This window comes from Fukomys damarensis, unplaced genomic scaffold, assembly GCF_012274545.1.
Source record: "Fukomys damarensis isolate Sample0158 unplaced genomic scaffold, DMR_v1.0_HiC HiC_scaffold_30, whole genome shotgun sequence".
In the NCBI taxonomy this organism is placed as follows: domain Eukaryota; kingdom Metazoa; phylum Chordata; class Mammalia; order Rodentia; family Bathyergidae; genus Fukomys; species Fukomys damarensis.
This window is the reverse complement of record NW_022900942.1, coordinates 46,620,229-46,640,956: the sequence shown is the minus strand read 5'-3', so window position 1 is coordinate 46,640,956 and position 20,728 is coordinate 46,620,229. Positions and strand designations below refer to the sequence as shown.

The window sequence follows — 20,728 nt, the reverse complement described above, 5'->3', positions numbered from 1 at the left end:
AAAAAAAAAAAAAAAAAAAAAAAAAAAAAAAAAACCCAAAAAACCAAATGTGTCATTTTAGGGAAGTTATATTCCTAGATCTTACTTTATTCCTTTGTAAATGTAAATAGTAAAAGTAATTATGTCATAGAATAATTGTGAAGACCAATGCAGTAGTATCCAAAATGATATCTATCACCTATGTCATTTTTACTGCTGCTCCAGGGTCTGCTCTGACTGCTACTATTGCTATTATTTTTTTGGACTATTCTCAAAATTACTTGATTTTTAACATTTTACAGCTGCATTACCTGCTACCAAATATTAGTCTTACATGTGATTTCTAGGGGCTTATTAGTCCTAACTGTTCCTAGGGGTAATTTATATATGAGATGTGATCAGAAATCACTGCGAAAATGTAATTTTTAAAAAATTGATTATAACGAATGATACATTGGCATTAATACCTCTTAAAATGCTTCCCCTGGCTTTGAATACTTATCCAATCATTCTTACCACTTTCTGAAGAAGTTCTGAAAGTAGTCTTTCATGAGTGTCCTTAGTTGGTCAGGAGCACACATGGACACAGAGCTCAGCAGTGTTTGGGGTTGTGGGGAAAGTACCTGCTCTGGCACTGCCCCAGTGTCTTTTCTTCACCCAAGATCACACAAATGCTAGAGCAGGCACTCTCCCCCCAAACCCAAACACTGCTAAGCTCTGTGCCCATATGAGCTCCTGACAACTGTCCCCCAAACACTACTGAATTCCACATGGAAGGCTCTCTTTCCCAGAACCCTAAATATAACCAAATTCTAAGGCCAGAAGGAGAATCTCTGTGAAGATGAATAATTGGGATTCATGAGCCTTGTGGATAGCAAAGACAATCTAGATGAATGCCTGTGGAAGCTATTTCCTGCAGGCCCCCAGAAACCACTAAAATCCCAGGTCAAATTGAAACCTAACAAGCAGGAGTATTGCTTTGACCAGGGAATACAGGGGACAGAGAGGAGTGATCAGAACAGTGCATAGTTGTGAAGATACTACCTCCTACCTAACTGCAGGGACCTACTGAAGTTGCTGACCAGAGAAAGGCTGCAAAGAACTGGAACATAATTGTAAACAGAGGAGACTACAGGAAGCTGTGAACTAGGCAGTACAAAAGCAGAACCTGCTGCAGAATCTGAAATGGGAACCTGAGGTTGTTTCTTGTAAGTGGGAGAAGCACTGGTGACCCACTAAACATTCTGAGCTCACCATAAGCTCTTGACCACTGCATCCTTTGTGTGGTGTTTTGGTTTGTGTGTGTGTGTGTGTGTGTGTGTGTGTGTGTGTGTGTGTGTGTTTTCCTTCTCCCATTTGATATTTTTGAGTGGCAGGCCTTTGTATGTATGTGTGTAGGATTATAGCTATGTGTTTTAATTTTCTACTTTGCCTGTAGAACTGTAGAACTGTTGCCTGCTCACTCCAGAGGTTCTTTCTGCTCACTTCAAAGGTTCTTTCTGGATGTTATGTAATATTCTTGTCTATTCAACAGTTGGAAGCAACCACCTTCTATCTCTCCCCTCATATCCCATTTACAATTTCATCCTTCCCCTTGCCTTCGTTGTTCCCCCATTTATCTTCTGCTGTCTCTGAGCTTCTCTCCTTTATGATTTCAATTTTTAATTTTTTTATTTTTCTCTTTATTCCTCTCTTTTATGCATAAATGATTATGAATAATCTACAGTATATTAACATGTCACAGAAGGTCCCCCTCTCCAGAGTTGTTTGATAACACTGTCCATTTAAAGTTCTTCCCCCTTCCTCTTCCTTTACCTGCCCTCACATCTTCATTAGTTTCCTCACCTGACACCTTATTTTCTTGTACATGAAGACTATTATATTTTTTTCTATTTTATAGTAATGTGAGGGGCATAAATTTATGAACAACTGTATATGAGTGCTAACTACCCCTTTTGTTTCTCCAGTGTTTTACATTGACCTTTCAGGTTATCTTTCACCAAAGGTTGTTGCTTACAACTTTTAAAAAAGGGTTTCTGACAGCTTATAAATTAGATACAGTCTCCATAAAGATCATCTTATTTTCTACATACAAATCCTTCCCTTTACGCCTCTTTTTGCCCCCACATATATCCTGTCAAACCCCCTCTCCGCCTTCCCTTTTTATGGTTGTAAAAGCAGTACCATCAAAAACTACTTTTTTTGGTCTGCTTTTGTTTCCTTTTGTGCTCCTGTTTTCCTCAACTTTTCTTCTTTTCTTTTTTCTTTTTTCCTTTTATTTTCTATCTCCCAGTCATTTCTTTACCATTACTAATACTTTGTGTTCTTGGGTTATTGAAAGAATAAAATAATTGTTAAATTGGTTCCAAATTACTATATATCAGTAAAAGACCTTTAGACTGAAAACAACAGTACTTGAAGAAGATATCAGAAAATGGAAAGATATCCCTTGTTCTTGGTCAGGAAGAACCAATACAATGAAATCTATATAACTTCCAAAATTCTTATATAGGTTTAATGCCATCCCAATCAAAATAGCAACAGCATATCCCACAGAATTAGAGAGAACAATCCTAAAATTAGTTTGGAACCAGAAGAGGCCCACAGTAGTAAAAGCTATTTGGGCAACAAAGGCAAGGCAGGGAGCATCACAATCTCTGACGTGATTTTATACTGCACAGCTATTGTGATAAGAACAGAATGGTACTAGGGAAAAAAAAACAGACCCAAGGATCAATGGAACAGATTAGAAGATGCAGAAACAAGGGGCAGGAGATGTAGCCCAGTGGCGTTGTCCCTACCTGGCAAGGGCAAAGTGCTGAGTTTATATTTCTATAAGAATGGCTATCATCAAAGACTGAAAAGCAAATGCTGGTGAGAATATAAGGAAAAGGAACCCTCTTACATTGTTGATGGGAATGTAGACTAGTACAACCACATGGAGATTTTACAAAAATCTAAAAGTAGAAATTCCATTTGACTCAGCTATATGTCTTCTGGTTATTTTCCCAGAAGAGTTATCACATTCATGATGGAGCCATGATTTCTGTGTCTTGAACCATCAGTGGCACATGCATGACTGTTCTGTGCATAATTGTACCACTTCTACCACCAGTGGTACAAGCCACTGATGGGATACTCAGTAAGATAAATGTGTTTGAAATAAAGGGGGAATGTTTTGAGGTAATTAATGACAATGTGTCTTTTACTATAAGTTTTTAAAATTTAAATATTTGCCATATATTTTTATCAGATCCTGCAAATATCTGTATATCACTGTGCATAGTCAGTTACAATTAGAAGAATTTTTTTTTTTTGCTGTTGATAAAAATAAGGCTGTCTTATCATTGATTTACTTCTTCGTGGTTTAATTTCATAAAGGGTATACTTGAATGGATAACCAGGGAAAATTTTTTTTAAATAGTAGGAATTGCTAGTGGGTGTCACATATTTCATACCAGGAATTAACACAAACTCTTGGTAGAAGATATTTTGCTGAAGATATTTTCTTGAATAGCCTTGCCTTCTTCATACACATAAGTGCGGGTCTAAGTTAATGTTGGCAGGGAGATTGTCTTTCATTTCTTTTTATGTTTGTCAGTAAGTTTTAGCCATACCTCTTTGAAATGTCAATATGGACGTAGGAACATCCCATGTATTATATGTTGGACAGAGTCAGTGATCCTGAAGAGTTACTAGAATTCCCATTTAGAGTCTGATGACCAGAAAGTGCTTAGCAATGAATAGAGGGAAGACTTAAATTTCTAAAGAATAATTGTGGTGTTCCTAAAACATTGTTTATTTTGAGTTTTTTAATTATATTCTAACCAACTCATTTTTCCCCACTCCTATGAATAACTTTTAAAGTCCTTTATGTCAACTTGTATACTATATTTATTTGTATTTAGGATTTCATCTTTTTAAAAATTATATTTTTGGTGCTGGAGAATTGAGCCCAGGGCCTCTGCTAAGTATATGCTCTACCACTGAGCTACACCCCCAGCCTACCCATTCATTTTTTTTTTCTCTCATTGAGTTTATTGGTACATTTTAGGTATACAGTACAGTTACATTCATCATTGGGATCTTGTACCTTTACATGACAGGTCTTGGTTCTCATCTTTTCCCCATACCCCTGCCCTCCCTTCACCCCCTCCTTCCTTTCCTATTTACAAAATACTTTTTTCCATTTTTTTTGTTTTCTCATATTTTTCCTTTCCCCTACCCTTCCTACTTCCCCTACACCTTTAGCCCTTTTCTTCCTATTTCACATTGTCACTTATACCATTTGGATCTTACTTACACTTTTAGTTTTTTGCACCATCATTTTTGACAGATTAGGATTTAATTTGAAAAATAATTGCTGAGTGTCTTATCTGGATGATCATGATCCAAGAATTACTGTTCAGCCTATCAGACTCCTCAGGATTAGAAATTCTCTAAATTTATTTTTTACAGGCTAAGAACTCAAGCTGTGTTTAAGTCGAAGGAACTGGTTGCTGACAAAGAGCTTATTAAACCCCAAGAGCTCAGTTTGAATATAAATGGGAATGACTCTGAACTAAGGTAAACTTAATAGCTGGCTGAAGAGAAGAATATTAATGACATAGATATTCAGAATGATTTCGGTATACATTCATAGCTCTATATTCATTTTACTATTTTTCTCACCATATGAATAAATTGTAATAAATTTTTGAAAAATATTGAAAAGTCTGAGAAAAAAATCATTCATAATCCTACCTCTCAGAGATAATTATTTGAACTGTCTTTTTGTATTTTTCTTTGTATATTGTATTCTAAATTCTATAGGAATTATGCTAAAATAATTTTACTTGTTACTTTCTTCTGTCAGATTTCTCATTAAATAGTTCATTTAAAAAATCTATTAATTCTTTCATTCAACAAATACTTTTTGTGTGGCAGCTATGCACCAATATTTATCTATTAGACTTTTATTAGATAATATAGGATTTTGCTATTATAAATTTTACATTGAAGGAAATTTTTCTAAACAATTTTTTACTTATTTCCTTGGTATATATTACTATAAATGGAATTAACCAAAGTATATAAAGTATATATCAATCTATTTAAGATTCTCAATTTACAATGACTAGTTCTTTTCTATAAAACATTTCATACTCCCAATACTATGTTTAAGTATTCTCTTTATATGAATTTTTAGAAATTTTTGGTCATTATTTTTCACTTTTTGTCTGTTCTTTTTCTCCCTTTCTTTTACTATTCCAATTACATATATATTCAACTTATAGGTACTACCTTATAGGTTCCTGAAACTGCCAGTATGTTCTTGCGTATGTTTATTACAATTCATTAAAGTATTTGTCTGCTTATTCTAATACTTGGATTATGTTTGGGCGTATGTCCTTTAATTAACTTTGCTCTTGCATGTTGGTTGTTTTTCCTGTTTGTATGTTCAGAAATTTTGCATTTATCATAGTCATGGTGAATTACTGTGAAATTCAGTTATATTCCCATAAACAGTGTTTACTTTATTATGACAGCAGACAGTTAACTTCATGGAACTTAAACTGGTCCATCCTGCAGGTCAGGGTCTTTGGGACTAGCTAGACAGTGAGCAGGCCTAGTGCCAGAGGGTAGGGCTGCCAAAGTAGTCTGGAAAGTGCAGAAAGCCTCAGGCCATATGGACTGACCTGGTTCTTGGCTGACTTGGAACCTAGGGTAGGCCTGGAACCCAACAGCTGCAGAAGCTGTCCTGGTACTGGTCAGGCATAGACTTATCTCTGCAGGTGTCAACCTAATGACGAGAGGTACAAGGCCAGCCTCCTGCTAGGTATGATTGAGAGCTAGAAGCTATAGGGGTATATCTGGAACCTGAGTCTGTGAGGACTGGTCTGGTATTTGAACTGTCCCAGGGATGTTGGGGCCAGCCTGGTACTGGATCTAGTAGAGACCATGGGGCTTCTGATGTGGACTGGTGGTGAGGAAGGTATAAAGAAGGCAGGCCTGAACCTGAGCAAGAGAGACCCCACTTGACTCCGGTAGAGCTTAGAAGTTCATATTGAGGGTATCTGCCTAGAGGAGGGTATCTGCCTGAAGATTTTCTGACACCAGGTTTTATGAGAGCCCGGGGCAAAGTTTCATGCTTGAGTCCTCCTTCTTCCTCCACAGAGAAGGTACCTTTCCACTGTTTTGCTTTGAATTGGAGTGGGGAGTGATGCTGGTAATGTAAAATCATCACACTTACCCTCTTCACTGCTTATTTCTCTGCTTCAGCCAGGTGCTATAATCTCTCACCTAGTTTCATTATGTCTTTTGATGGTATTTCATATCTGGATACTTGTTCACATTGATGTTTCTAAAGTAAGGAGAGAGCACATGAAACTTGCTGATGACTGTCCTCCAAGTGGTTTTGACTATTTTAGATGTTATTTCTTTTATTTGTTCCTTCTAGCATTTGTATGGATATTTCTGAATAGCTAACTTACATGGTCATTAAGTAATTGACTTTCTACTGTGGAAGATTATTTAGTTCTCATTGATATTTGCTCTCTTTGTTTCTTCCTTTTTTCTTCCCTCCTTCTGTGACCTCCCTTTTTTCTTTAATCTCCTGCCTTTCCACTTTATTAGAATTCACCCATGCTCTTTCCTACTGTCCTCTCAATATAAATGATTATAAAATTTGTGTATAGCTGAACTATTATTAAGTTTAATTTTTGTGTAATAAATTTTCCTTTGTGCTTTAAAATGTGTTATTTAGCACATAAAAACAAATATTGCATGCTCTGACTTGCATTTGTGGAATCTAAAAAATTTGAACTAATACAAGCAAGAAATAGACTGGTGGTTGTCAGAGCAGAAGGGTAGGAAGAATGGAGGATGTTGGTCAGAGAACAGTTTCATTTAGGCAGGATGAATGAATTTTCTAAGAGAGTATATATCACTTTAAGGGCCAGGGATTTAGCTCAGTGGTGGTGCCACCTGCCTCTTTCAAGCACAAGGTCCTGAGTTTGATCCCCAGCACCAAAAAAAAAAAAAAAATCAGTATATCACTTTAAAATAAGTATATAGGGTGATGGATATTTTAATTAGTTTGATTAGATAATTTCATAATAGATACATATATCAAAATATCATACTATACGTTATAAACATATGTAATGTTTGTCACCTTAAAAGTTTTTTTAATAAAACAAAAAAGCCTTAATTTCTATATACTCATCCATTCATTCACTCACGTATTTATAAAGTTTGCCACTATTTGCCAGGCATCTAGACTTTGGGGAAATAGCACTACACAAAACAGACCAAAATTTGGGAACTTTTAAACTTACATTCTTATGTCTAATCATTTCTATATCCATCAAGAAATTATTATTCTCTTAAATTCTGTCCATCACTTGTTCTATCATACTTCTTTTTTTATATCTTTTCTTCCTTTTTTCTTTTTCTGTCTTTAGAGATTGAACCCAGGGCCTTCAGGCTGAGCTGCAAACCCACCCCACCCCAATTTTCTTATTTTTTACTTTGAGACAGGATCTTACTAGGTTGTCAGGGGTTGGCTTAAACTTGTGAACATTTTTCTTAGTGCTGAGGGTAGTTTTTGAAATTTCTTCTGTTTCTAGAACAGTGTTTCTATTTTTGTTCAAGTTTTGTTTTTCAACAAATGTCTGATGACTCCTTTATATTTACAAGGAAAATAGTAAAAGCTAGTGAAAACTCTCAGCATATATTAGCAGGGTTTGTCAGCTGATAGGCTTTATTGTAACCATGCAGAAACCTTGGGGCCTACTGCCTGTTACTTCCCATTGGTCTTCTGGGTGGTCACTTCTCCTAGGGATAAATTGTGTGCATAGGAAGGAAAAAGGGATGGGAGCGTTGTATAATCTTAGTTGCTGTTTTTGTCATATTTCTGTTACCATGACAAAATCAACTTAAAAGAAGGAAAAGTTTATTTTGCCTCACATTTTGGAGATTTCACCCCATGGTGGGCTGAGTTCTGTTTTGTGGCCTGTGATGAGATCAGACATCATGGTGGGGAGCACTTGACTGGGAAAAGCTGCTCACCTTGTGGTGACCAGAAAGCAAAGAAAGAAAAAGGATGCAGATCTCAGTATCCCCTTCAAGGACACGTTCGACAGTGATGTAACCTCCTCCTACTAGACTCCATCTCCTAAAGGTTCTACCACCATATGGACCATTGGGGGAAACATTTAAGAAGCAAATAGGATCAACTTCCAATGTGGGTTGCCCAGTGAAAGAAGGGAAAAGAGACCTATCAGTCATTATTATGTAGACTTTGACCAAATCCTCCTTTTAACTATATTTCTGGCTCATCTATATTTCTGGCTCTCAAATCTAGAATGATTCATTTCCAGCCCCTCCCTGGGTTAACCCACTTAGTCTTCATTCCCAGATGGGGCAGGTATATGAGGGCATCTTGGTTTTTTACTTCTCTATATGCTTTCACCCAGTTGTGCTTGCCTCCCTATTGCATTCCTACCAGCCTTGAGCCTTTCAGGAGTTCTCTGGCATGTTTCAGCTTACCTTCTCCTTCACCATAGCTAGCAAACATTTCATTTTCTATTTTTGTAGTTGGCTAATTGAGCTTCAACATCTGCTTTCCATGTTTCTAAAATTTTGTAATACATGTCATCTGTTGTCTTCTCTTCATTTTTCTGCAGCCACATAGGTTTATATGTTTATTATCCTTTTACTATTCATTTTTAGCATTTCAGGAAAAAGGTGTTTTCTCAGTCACACAAATTGGTGCTATAATGTTGTTATGAACAATTAAACCCTTGGCAGTTTAATAAGTGGAAAGATAGAATCCTATTGTGATTTGTACTTTCGTAATATTCAACTCAGAAAAACATTTTTTTATGTCTTTATTAACCCTTTGCTTTTCTTCTTTGTAGAATTTCCATTTCCTGGGTGACTCCACATTTTTATATAGGAGCATTATTTTTCCTCCTTAGTTGATATGTAACAACTTTTTTTATATTTGTTTCTTAGATTTTTTATTAATGCTTTTCATGTTTATTTTTACCCATTTACTTTCTTGCTTGCTCATGGTATAAGAACATATGCTGATAAGCCCCCCCAAAAAAGAAATAAAATTTACCCATTATCTTATCTAGAGGTAATCTTAGTATAAAACTTCTAAATTTTATTTGTAAGTAAATGTGTGTTTATATTATACATTTTGTTTCATAATCCATCTTAAAATATTTCTGATTAAAAGTCATCTTAAAATATTTTTGATTAAAGGAGGTTACAGGCCAAGGAATGTAAGTAGGAGCCTGGGAACAATCTCAGCTAACAGCTAATAGAGACGTCAGTCCTTCTACTAAAAGGAATTGAAATCTTCCAACAACTCAAATGAGCAAGGAAATGACTGCTCTCCTAAGGGCCTCCAGAAAGGAACACAGCCCTGCCAACACCTGGATGTTAGCCCAGTTAGCTCTGTGAGACCCATGTCAGACTTCTGACTTACAAAAGAGCAAAATTGTAAATTTCTGGTAAGCCAGTTTGTTGTAGCAGCAATAGTAAATGAACACAAATGCCTACCCATTACTTATTACAAATGAATAATCATCTATGGTCTGCATATGCACCATAATTTATCTACTATGTTTTCTACTGCTGAGTATTCAAGTTGTTTCACCTTCTTTAATACTAAAAAACAATGTGAAAGATATATGATTATCCATATATTTCTGTGTTCTGGTACTATATTAGTGAGCTTTCCATTGCTGGGACAAAATACCCGCCATACACAGCATACAAAATGAAAGATCTATTTTGAATCACGATTTCAGAGATTTGCTTATGATTTCAGAGTCCATGTTTGATTGACTGCCTCCAAGACAGAAAGGGGATGGTAAAAGAAAGCTACTCACTGCATGGTAGTCAAAAAGGAGACTGAGAAGGAAAGTGTCATAGAAGAGGGAGCCAGGCACAAGATACAAATATACCCTTGGAAGCCATATCCCTAGTGATTGCCTTATCTAATTAGGCCCCACCTCCCAATAGATCTTTTGAGCCATGAAGTTTTAGTTGATCAAATCACTTAATGTTAGAGCCTTTATTATTCATTCAGTTCTATAATTCCATCAGCTTGCAACCAAGCCTTCAACTCAGTGAGGCTTTTTGGTGGACGTTTTGGATCCTACCATAATTGATACTTTTGTTTGTTCTCCCAAAAATGAAGTTGCTAAGTTAGAGGTTATTTTTACAGAAGGTATTTTGATATAATTTATTAGTCAAATTATAATAGAATATGCTAATTTTCCTTCCCAAAAGATTGTAGCAGTTCATACTGCCACTTGTGATTTAGGAATGTTTTCATCACTACTTGTTGAATGATGGTATAGTGAGTGCTTTGGAAACCGGTACTGCAGTTGAAGAGTTGGACATGCATGGGCATCTGGGCATGGGTACCCTAAATTGTAACAAAATGAAGGTAAAAACTATACACTGCTTCCAAGAAAATTTCCAAGAATGCCTTTGATAAAGCCATTGATCTTTTAAAATATTATTATACATCATGAAACTTTGAAGAAACTGATAATTGGCCTTTAAAGTCTTGCAGTCATTGGAAAGCCAAGATTTCTCACTCAACAACTCTTGAATTATTTTTTAATATGAGATAAAAGACAATAAATTCAAAGTCTCCTTTATTCATCTGTGTGTGGAAGTCATGCTGTATCTACTTATCCAAGGAAAAGGTACAGATCGGTCAGGGGAGAGCACTGTGCCACCCTGAGCAGTCTTTATAGACCTAGTCAAAGTAGAATGCCTGCTGATTTCAGAATGTATAATCAAGAATTGTTATGAGAATGACCTTCTTTCTACCTTGCAAGCTCTTTGACTTTAATAGGAGAACTCCCTAGGTAAAATTTAGTTTTAAGCTAAATTTTGTTTATTTGGAAATTTAAATTATCCTAGTATTAAAAATACTCTGTGTATTTAAAATATTAAACTTATTCAAGTGAGGCATTAAGAATTTGGAGCTAAAATAAATGAGATAATGAGAAAGTGAAAAACATATTTTTTTATAATTAACAGCTCATTTTGAGTTAATTATATACAATTACCAAAATCTAATTGCAATTTATTTTCTATTATCTGTGGGAAGAATCACAGGCAAGGGAGCTTACACTGCTGCCTTCCTGCATAAATGCTATAGAATGAAAATAAATACTAAGGGAGGCCTTAATGACAAATCAGAGCAAATAGTAGAGCGCAGCTGAGCCAAACCATTGGAAGGTAATTATCACATGAAAGATGGTAATGACTTAAAAACTCATAAGCAACTCTGATTGTTTATAGGTCTTCTGGATTGTTTTTTAGTTACTTGATTTGATATTTGTTTACTGGCTGTGGAAAAGGACCTTTAGAAATTTAAAGTTTTGTAATTGTTCAGACTCCTAACAACTGATCAATTTGTACTTTCAAGTTATACTGAGCAATTTAACAAAATATTATTAAACACTATTTAAAAATAAATAAGTAAACCTCCCTACATACTACAAGAGATATAGGGAAGCCACTACCTGCAAGTACTGTACTAGTAAAGTAAGGCAAATATACAAGTATTTACCATTTATATAGTTTATAAGAACTGTGAAACAAAAAGATTCTAGAAGAGGTACTAACTGAGATGAATACTAAATATAAATTTTTAATAGGCCAGGGAGAGAGATCTATGAACCCTACCTGAAACACATACACACTACTACTTGTGTGTGTGTGTGTGTACATGTGTACATTTGTGTTTTTCTGGTGAAAGAGGTAGACAAAGTGTGAGTAAAGAAATCATACAGTATGTGTGAGCAACATCAATATTTTTCAGCTTAACAATAATATTGGAAAATGAAACTAAAGATTAAATTAACAAATAAGGTTAGATGATGAAAGGCTTTAAGTAACAGGCCTTAGGTTTTGACCTGGATAATTGGAAAGGAGAAAACTAGTTTTTGATGAAGATGATTAATTTTGATTTTAAAAACCACTGACATAAGGGTTGAAATGTCAGGTTTTGCTCTTTTCAGTAATTAGCTATGATGCCCTTTGCCTGTAAATTAGAGTTACACTGGATTTTTTTTTCTTTTTATTGAGTTTATTGGTACAATCTAGATATACAATACAGTTACATTCATTATTGGGATCCTGTACCTTTACATAATAGGACTTGATTCTCATTTTTTCCCCTTGTCCCTGCCCTCCCTTCACCCTCTCCTCCCCTCCCCATTTACAAACACTTTATTTCCATTTTTTCAATTCCTCATATTTTTTTCCTCTCCCTTATTACCTTTCCCCCACCCTTCCCACTTTCCCTACACCTTTAGCCCTTTACTTCCTATTTTGCATTATTAATTATCTCATCACTGGATTTTTACTAGGAGTCTCTTCCATATCTAACAAGTGTGATTATTAAACAGGATTGTAAAGCAAAGCTACCTTCTAGAATGTGGAAATGTTGGTCAAAATCTCCTGAGAGAAAAATAAAGCTACAGAGATTTAGATTTGTGAGTCATCTACATTTGGGTTGCACATAGGAGAATGTAGGTTAATGTCTAAGAAAAAGTTTTGATAAAGAAGAAAACAAAGAAAAATAGAAATAGAAACGTCATATGTGAGAACCTGAAAGAATAAATAGAATGATATTGTATAAGGTTGACAAAATAGCAGACAGTGGAGCTTTTCCCCCTCATATACCAGTCCACTTTTTAATTTGGGGGGGGTTACTATTGAGATTTTTTTAGTTCCTTATACATTCTGACTATTAATCCTGTTAGACGTATAGAATCCCTACTGTATCTTTAACAGATACAATGATAAAACAAGTAGGAGCAAATACTATTCAAATCTTATTTGTGAAGTGTCTTGGTGAATGACAATATAATTTTGAGGGGCTGGGGATTTAGCTCAGTGGTTCTACTTCCTGCCTTGCAAGTGCAAGGACCGGAGTTCAATCTCAGGTACAAAAATAAATAAATAAATAAATAAATAAATAAATAAATAAATAAATAAATAATTTAATTTGTGACTGACAATTTAAAAATAAAAACTTAGTGATATTATATAACTTATTAAGCCAACTTTTACATTTTTTATTGTAAGCAGTTAGGGAGTTGGTTAACATATCATCAGTCTGATGGTGGTTCCCTCCTTTAGCCTGGCCTTGCATAACCTTCAGGAACAAAATTTTATTCTTTTTTTGGTTTTTTTGAGATAGGTTCTCACTATATAGTTGAGACTGACCTGGAACTCACTATGTAGTCCAGGCTGGTCTCAAACTCACAAAGATCCTCCTGCCTCACCCTCCTGAGTGCTGGGATTACAGGCATGCAGCACCACACCCGGCCAAAGTCTTATTCTTATACTCCATTTCAGAGCACATCACTTTTCTACCATTGCCACAAATGCTGATTTTAAAATGGTAGCTAATAGACTGAAATGTAAGGCTACTTACAGCTCACCCAAGCTGTTGTCTACGATTTGTTGCTTTGCAATTGGTGGAAAAGAAATAGGGAAAGAAAACCTACTGCCCCCTTATATCTGGCATAGCATATCCTTAGAATTGGCTTCTTCATGTGTAGTATCTGGATAATTTTTTATGAGATTTGTCATCTTAGTTCAAAAACTATGAGGTATTTTCAAAAATGGCAGATTAGAATTTTCAGTTAGATTATCTGACTGCATAGCCTTTTCCCAGGGTCCATTTTATATGTGTATGGAAATAGGGAAGAGGCAGCATCGTTGATATAAATTAGAGAAATTTCCACACAGAACTTGAGAAAACAATCAAAAATTCATTTGGAAAAAGAAGATAACCTAGAAGAGCAAAAGCAGTGCTAGGCAACAAAGGCAAGGGTAGTAGGTATCACAATCCCAAACTTGAAACTATACTACAAGGCTACTGTGATAAAAACAGCATGGTACTTGGCAAAGAAACAGACCCGAGGGTCAGTGAAACAGATAAGAAGATGCAGAAACAACTCCAGACATATTTAGCCACCTTCTCTTTGACAAAGGAGCCAACCACCTTCACTGGGGGAAAGATAGCCTCCTTAATAAATGGTGATAGAAAATTGGGGTTCAACTGGCCAAAGATTAAAACTAGACCTATATCTCTCACCATGCACTAAACTAAAATTGAAATGGATCAAAGATCTAAACATAAACAAAGAAAAAGATCTAAACATTAAAACAAATACTAAACCGGCTCTAAAAGAGGTCAGGTAGAACTGTTGATGACACTGGTGTAGAAAAGGATTTCATGAACAAAATCTCACTTGCATGTGAACTAGCACAAAGAACAACTGGGATCTCATCTTAATAAAAAGCTTATGCACAGCAAGAGAAACCACCAACAGAGTGAAAACACAACCCACAATATGGGAAATAAATATTTACTAGCTGTTCCTCTGACAAAGGTCTACTATCCAGAATATATAAAGAACTTTAAAAAAAATCAGACCTCCCAAATTTAAAAATCCAATCCAAAAGTGGGCATCTGAAATGAACAGACATTTCTCAGACAAAGAAGTAAAAACAGCAAATAAACATATGAAAAAATGTTCAACATCACTGGTCATCCAAGTGATCCAAATTAAAACTACTGAGATTCCACCTCACTCCAGAAAGAATGGCTGCTATTAAGAAATCAGTAACAAATGCTGACATGGTTTTAGGGGGAAAGGAACCCTTCACTGTTGGTGGGAGTGTAGATTGTTACATCCACTGTGGAAATCAATATGGAGATACCTCAAAAAACGAGGATTAGGGCTGGGGATTTAGCTCAGTGGCTCTGATGCCTGCTTCACAAGCACAAGATCCTGAGTTCAATCCCCAGTACAAAAAAAAAACAAAAACAAAAAACAAAACTAGGATTAGAGATCCCATTTGACCCAGCCATTTTCCTACTGACTGTCTTCCCAAAAGAATTAAAAGGATCATACCACAGTGATATATTCGCACCCATGTTTATAGTGTCACAGTTTGTAATAGCTAAATCTTGGAAACTGCCTAGTTGCCCATCAACTGATGACTGGGTAAAGAAGATGTGGGTTATATGTTTGTGTGTGTGTATATGGAGTACTACTCAGCCATAAAGAAAAACTGGAGACATTTATAGCTAAATGAATGCACATTGAGGCCATACACTTAAGTAAAATAAACAGGACACATGTGTAAATACCAAATAGTTTCTCTGGTGTGAGAAACTGAAAGTGTAAATAAGGATCAAAATGTATAATAGATAATATGAAATGGGAAGAAAAGGTCCAAAGAGAAATGGGAGGGGTAGGGGAAAGGAATAAATATGAGAAAAGGACAGAAGTCTTTCTAAATAGGGAGGGGTAGAGGGGTTGAAGGGAGGGCAGCGGAATGGGGAAAAAAATAAAACCAAGATAGATCATGAACAGGTACAAATTCCCAATGATAAATGTCATCATATTATATACCTAAAATGAATCAATAAACTTAATGAATTAAAAAATAAATTTCCAGAAAAATATTACCATTTATAAAATAATAAAAGGGCTAAATAATAAATTATATAAACATTTACACTTTCTCTGCTACACATGAATGGACTTAATAGTAGTGGTCTTAGCTTTACCATACTTAAATCTTTTTGAAAGGAATTTTCTTCCTAGCCAACAGTATTAGTGTGATTGAAGAATTAGAAGTTTCATTGCCACTTGAATCTGCTTGTTTAAATAACCTCATTCCGAAATTTATTTTGAATGACAGTGGTTTCTTTTTAGACAGTAACTACCTATTCTGCTTCAGTCTGAAACATAGAGGTTCTTATCACAGTATGGAACAGAGATGGCATCTTAGTGAACATTATTTCCCAGGACATAGAAACAGTAGACTTGAAAATGTCAACTTTAAGGTGTTTGAAAAATATCACTTATTTCTTAGCATGTTTTTTGTAGGTCTCAATAAATGCAGATCATTCCAAAACATACAACTTTCAGTTGATTGTCCTTTGGTAGGTCCAAAGTACTATTTATGGATATTATGATCTATTTGATAAAATATATACAGATCTGAATTTTTGTGAAAGGAATCTGTATATTGTGATATTTATACAACTGAAATGTTAACATATATATTTTTCAGTAGATGGAAGGAGTAAGTACGATGGCAAAATGGATGGAAGCCAAAATCATTTTACAAAAAATTTCACATTGGCATATAAAACTTTATATGCCTCTAAATAAATAGAAGTTAACAAGGTTAAGAATAGTGATTATTAAGTCTGTTTACTTATTCTTGTTTTCAGAAGTAGTAGGAATTCCCTCTGGAAAGATATAAAATTTTTAGATGCTCTAAAAGATTTTTATTTTTAATCAGCAATATCTTCAATTTACTTTTTAAATGCCTGAAGATCATAAAAATTGACATTTCTATTCTGGATAACTGAATGCACACATAATAAACATAAAAACACAAAATCATTCCTTAATGAATAGGCACATTTAATTTATGGAAACATTAAGATGTTAGAACTTCCTGTGTGGATAGGATAGCTGAAGATTTACTTGAAAATAAAATGAAAAAAGAAAAACCTTTCTGACATACGTACATTTTGATCATAAAGTATATTATAGTTAGGATCTTGAGTGGTCTATAGTGGTTTGTTGTAGGTGCCTACTTCCAAAGAACCCACTATGACATGAAACACTGCTCTTTTTTTTTTGTACCAGAGATTGAACTCAGGACCTTGCATTTGTGAGGCAGGCATGGGGCCACTAAGCTAAATCCCTGGCCCTGCACTGCTAACTTTTGATAATCCCACAGAGAAAATTTTATATTGAAGTCTCAACTCATTTGTTTTTCACATTTCTCCTGTGGTGAAAAGAATTGATTTCCACATTGCTTTTGCTAGCTGGCATTTTATAGTTTGGTACTCATTGTTTGTAAGCCTTAATTCTTTGACCCTGAATCTGAGAGCTAGGCTATTTGATGGAAAGAGAATCTTTCTTTATGTCACGTGGCATTTGTACGGTATTGTATTAGTGTCAGCCAGAGAAACAGAACCAGTGGGAGATAGATATTATAAAATGTAATGCAAAGAATTGGCATACACAGTTGTCAGGGCTGGCTAAGCAAGTCTAAAATTCATATGGCAGGCTGTCAGAGGCCAGAACTCAGGAACCAGCTGAACCTATAAATCACAGGGAATTTCTTCTTTTTCAAGAAAGCTTCATTCTGCTTTTATACCTTTTCAAGAAATTGAATCAGACCCATCTAGATTGTCTAGGATTTCATATACTTTAATTACATTTACAAAATACCATCTCAGTAACACTGACATTAATGTTTGATTTAATTAACTGAGCACTCTAACCTACCCAAGTTAATACATGAAAAAAGACCACTGCAGCCCATGCCTTGTCAACTTGGCATCCATATACATCTTCTTAAACTATACTTAACCTCTATCTAAATAAAGACAGTTAAAAATGTCCTACTGACGCCTAGCATGATACAATTAAAAGCATGCTAACACATTTTCCAGAAGAGAGCACAAAGTCCTTGAATGATATTCACACATACCTTTTAACTAAAATGCTGAGATATAAAGTTAATCTTTAATGCATTTTATCTCAGGTGAGAAAAGGCTAATAAAGGGAAGAAAACAAAACTTATTTTGTTAATACACATATATTATCATATTCAGAACAAAATAGGTAATAGTAACTATTATAGTTGCATCTCTGCAACTGGCCACATGACTGTAGCTAGTATTGTAACTGTTTTCTTCTGATACCTATTTCATATATACCAGCAGCCACTTCATTGATTCTTTTTTCATTTGAGTGACCCAAACCTTCATTCCTAAAGGGACTGAGCCAGTCAGTAGCACTCCTGCCTGAAATGGGTTTTTGAACTTTGCCATTCACATTAATCACAAGACAGTACTAAGATGCTCTAATGGATCCTTCTGTATTCTAGACATACTTTTCCATTGTGTAGTAACAGCCCACTTCCCTCTTGACAGTTATGTTCATTCACCCCAGCTAATCAAGCAACTCCTTTTTTCCTATTAATTCAGAAGTGTGAATTGCACAAAATGTTCAGGTAGCATTCTCATTTTTTACTTCAGAAGCATCTCTCCCTTCAAAACTAAGATTAACAAGCTTAAAATCATGGAGAAGAAAAGAGAAACAAAAGTTTGTCTAGTGGATCCCTCAAGGTAATAATAAGTGGAGACATTCCCATTTCTACCCACTGACCCCTAGCTATAGAATAAATCACAAAGTATATTGGACAATGATTTAGAGCATAACAGAGGATCTTCCCTAGTCCCTCAAGATATTGTCACCTAGTTAACATGGTAACTGAGTCTTCGGAAAGGCCATTTCAGTTTTCTCAAGACACTGCTGTATGGTGATGGAGGATATGCTAAGTATCATTGAATTCTCTGTGCATGGGTCACTTGCCGTATTTCATTTCTGGGAAGTGAATTTCTTAATCAGACACTGTGCTGTGTAAAGTACATGGTAGCAGAGAAGGCATTCTATACATTCATAGAGGGGAGGTTTTGCAGAACTATTGGGTACGTAACAGGAAAACCCCCTATCAGGAGTAAACGTCTGTTCCAGTGAAATACATCTCCAGCCCTGTGGTGGCTGCTGACACCTACAGTTTAAAAAAGACATAGCGGAAAGTTATAGATATGCAAGAGGATAAAGCTAGAATTAATGCTATGATGCTAAATTAGAGTTGGAGACATTGCACACATTCACGTTTATGTATTGTCTTAGTCTGCCTGTGCTTCCATGAACAAAAAAAAATTAGACTGGTAGCCTAAATAGACGTTTTATTTTCTCACAGCTTTTAGGCTAGATGTCCTATATCAAAGTGTCAGCATTGTGGTTTCGAGATTGTCCTTACTTGCAAATGTCCACCTTCTTGCTGTGTCCTTTAGAGTGCTCTGTTGTCTCTTTGTATAAGGGCTGTAATCCCATTGCAACTTCCCCACAACTTCATCTAAACATACTTACTTCCCAGGAATCCTATCTTCAAACACCAACACATTGAGGGTTAGTGCTTCAGTATGTCAATTTAAGAGTAACAGAATACAGTCCCTAGTGTGTCTGTATAAAATAATGTTGCCTATATACAAAATAAATACAGATGTGGGTTAGTAAATATATTTCCTAGCTTTGTCTCCTGAGTGGTCCTAGAAGCAGGACCAATGAGTTCCCTGAGCACCCAAATCTTGGTTTCTAAACACCATAGTGCAAAAAACTCGTAAGAGAAATGGCTCATTGTAGGGATAGCACAAAGAAAATGAAACATGTCCATGGCACCAGAAAGAAAAAAGAAGTGCTCAAAACTCAAATGGATTGAGGAATGTCAAAGAGAACCAACCCAAAAGCTGCCAGCCTCTGGCCAAAATTAGAACAATTTAAACAACAAAGTAATTGTATAATACTGAGTTACAACCCAAAGTATAAAATAATTATACATGAATCCATATGTATGTAAATAAACAATCGTAAGTAAACAATTGAATAAATGTAAAGTGTGTGTTTACTGAGAATTCCAAATCATGTAAGTAAATATATGCCCTCTAGAAGGGAGAACTTAATCTCTATGCCCCTTGAAAATGGTCTAAGTACTTCACACCCAAGAAAGAAGGTGCGACAGAGGGAAATGTAAGTGCAGAAATCTAGCAAACAGTAACTTAGTCAAATGATTGAGATCGATATCACCAGTAATTAATCATGTGGTAGCATACAACTTGTGATATAGATAAGGAAAATTTTTACCTCTAGCTAGAGATTTCCTGAATGTGCTTTTAAATACTCAGAACATTATACTTATGAGGAAGTAATAGATCCAAATTGATTAGCATGGTACAGAATACCTGGCCTATTCTCAAAACTGGTCAGGTAAGATCATGGAAGACAAGGAAAGACTGACCATCTGTCACATATTCAAGGAAACTAAGGAGATATGATATCTAAATTCAGTGTGGTAACCTGGAATACATACCGAAATAACAACAACAAAGGCCTAAGTGTGATAGCCAGTGAAATTCAGTGATCTGGAGTTTAGTTAATAGTCATGTACCAATGCTGTTTGTTTTCTTAGTTTTGACAAATGTGGTAGCATTATAAGATGTTGACTTTAGGGAAATCTAAAGGCAGTGTTACAGGAACCTTCTGTATTATTTTTGAAATTTTCCTGGAGGTCCAAAATTACTGAAAAATAGAACTTTTATTTTCAAAAACTGGAAAATATAAACAGGAATATCCAAATAAATCAGAGGAAGCTTTGTTTTTTTTTTTAAGTTTATCTTTATTTTACAGTGTACCAAATGATCCGTGAGTACACAGTGTGATGTAATGGTAGCTGCACTACTTTAGCAATAACAAAAGGTGGGATTATGAACAAAATTTATCTGTACTGAGTTCCAGGGACATTTAGTAAAACACACTGCATGGCAAATTTAACATCAGTTTTTTTGTTATTGTTTGGTTGATTATTCTTTTCCTTGTAAAGCAATATATGGAAGTTATTTTGGCTGAGATTACATGAGGAAAATACCACCATCTCCTTAAGCAAAGAAGAGATGAGTAATTACAGTATTTCTAAGTCCTTGTGGTTTGGCAGAGGGATTGTTTACTCTTTTGTTGCTGTGTTAGTAAAGTGAAGCACAGAAGTGCTGGATAGTATAAAAAAGGAATGGTTTTATTCAAGAAATGAAAGGCTGGTGGTTCACCCAGAA

At 35.3% G+C, this 20,728-nt stretch overlaps 1 protein-coding gene across 5 annotated transcripts in view; it reads left to right on the top strand.

The window, feature by feature from the left end:
* The window catches only part of Kiaa1328 (KIAA1328 ortholog), a 266,616-nt gene that overhangs the window by 160,046 nt on the left and 85,842 nt on the right, over positions 1-20,728 (top strand). For 4 of the 5 annotated variants that reach the window (XR_004514763.1, XM_033757356.1, XM_033757354.1 and 1 more), the window contains one exon: positions 4,438-4,545. The exons of the other annotated variant lie outside the window; for it this stretch is intronic. Coding sequence is in view for 3 of the 4 variants with exons in the window: in XM_033757356.1 (XP_033613247.1) it covers positions 4,438-4,545 (108 nt within the window). In the remaining variant the exon portion in view is untranslated. The remainder of the gene's footprint in view (positions 1-4,437; positions 4,546-20,728) is intronic. 5 annotated transcript variants of the gene reach the window in all.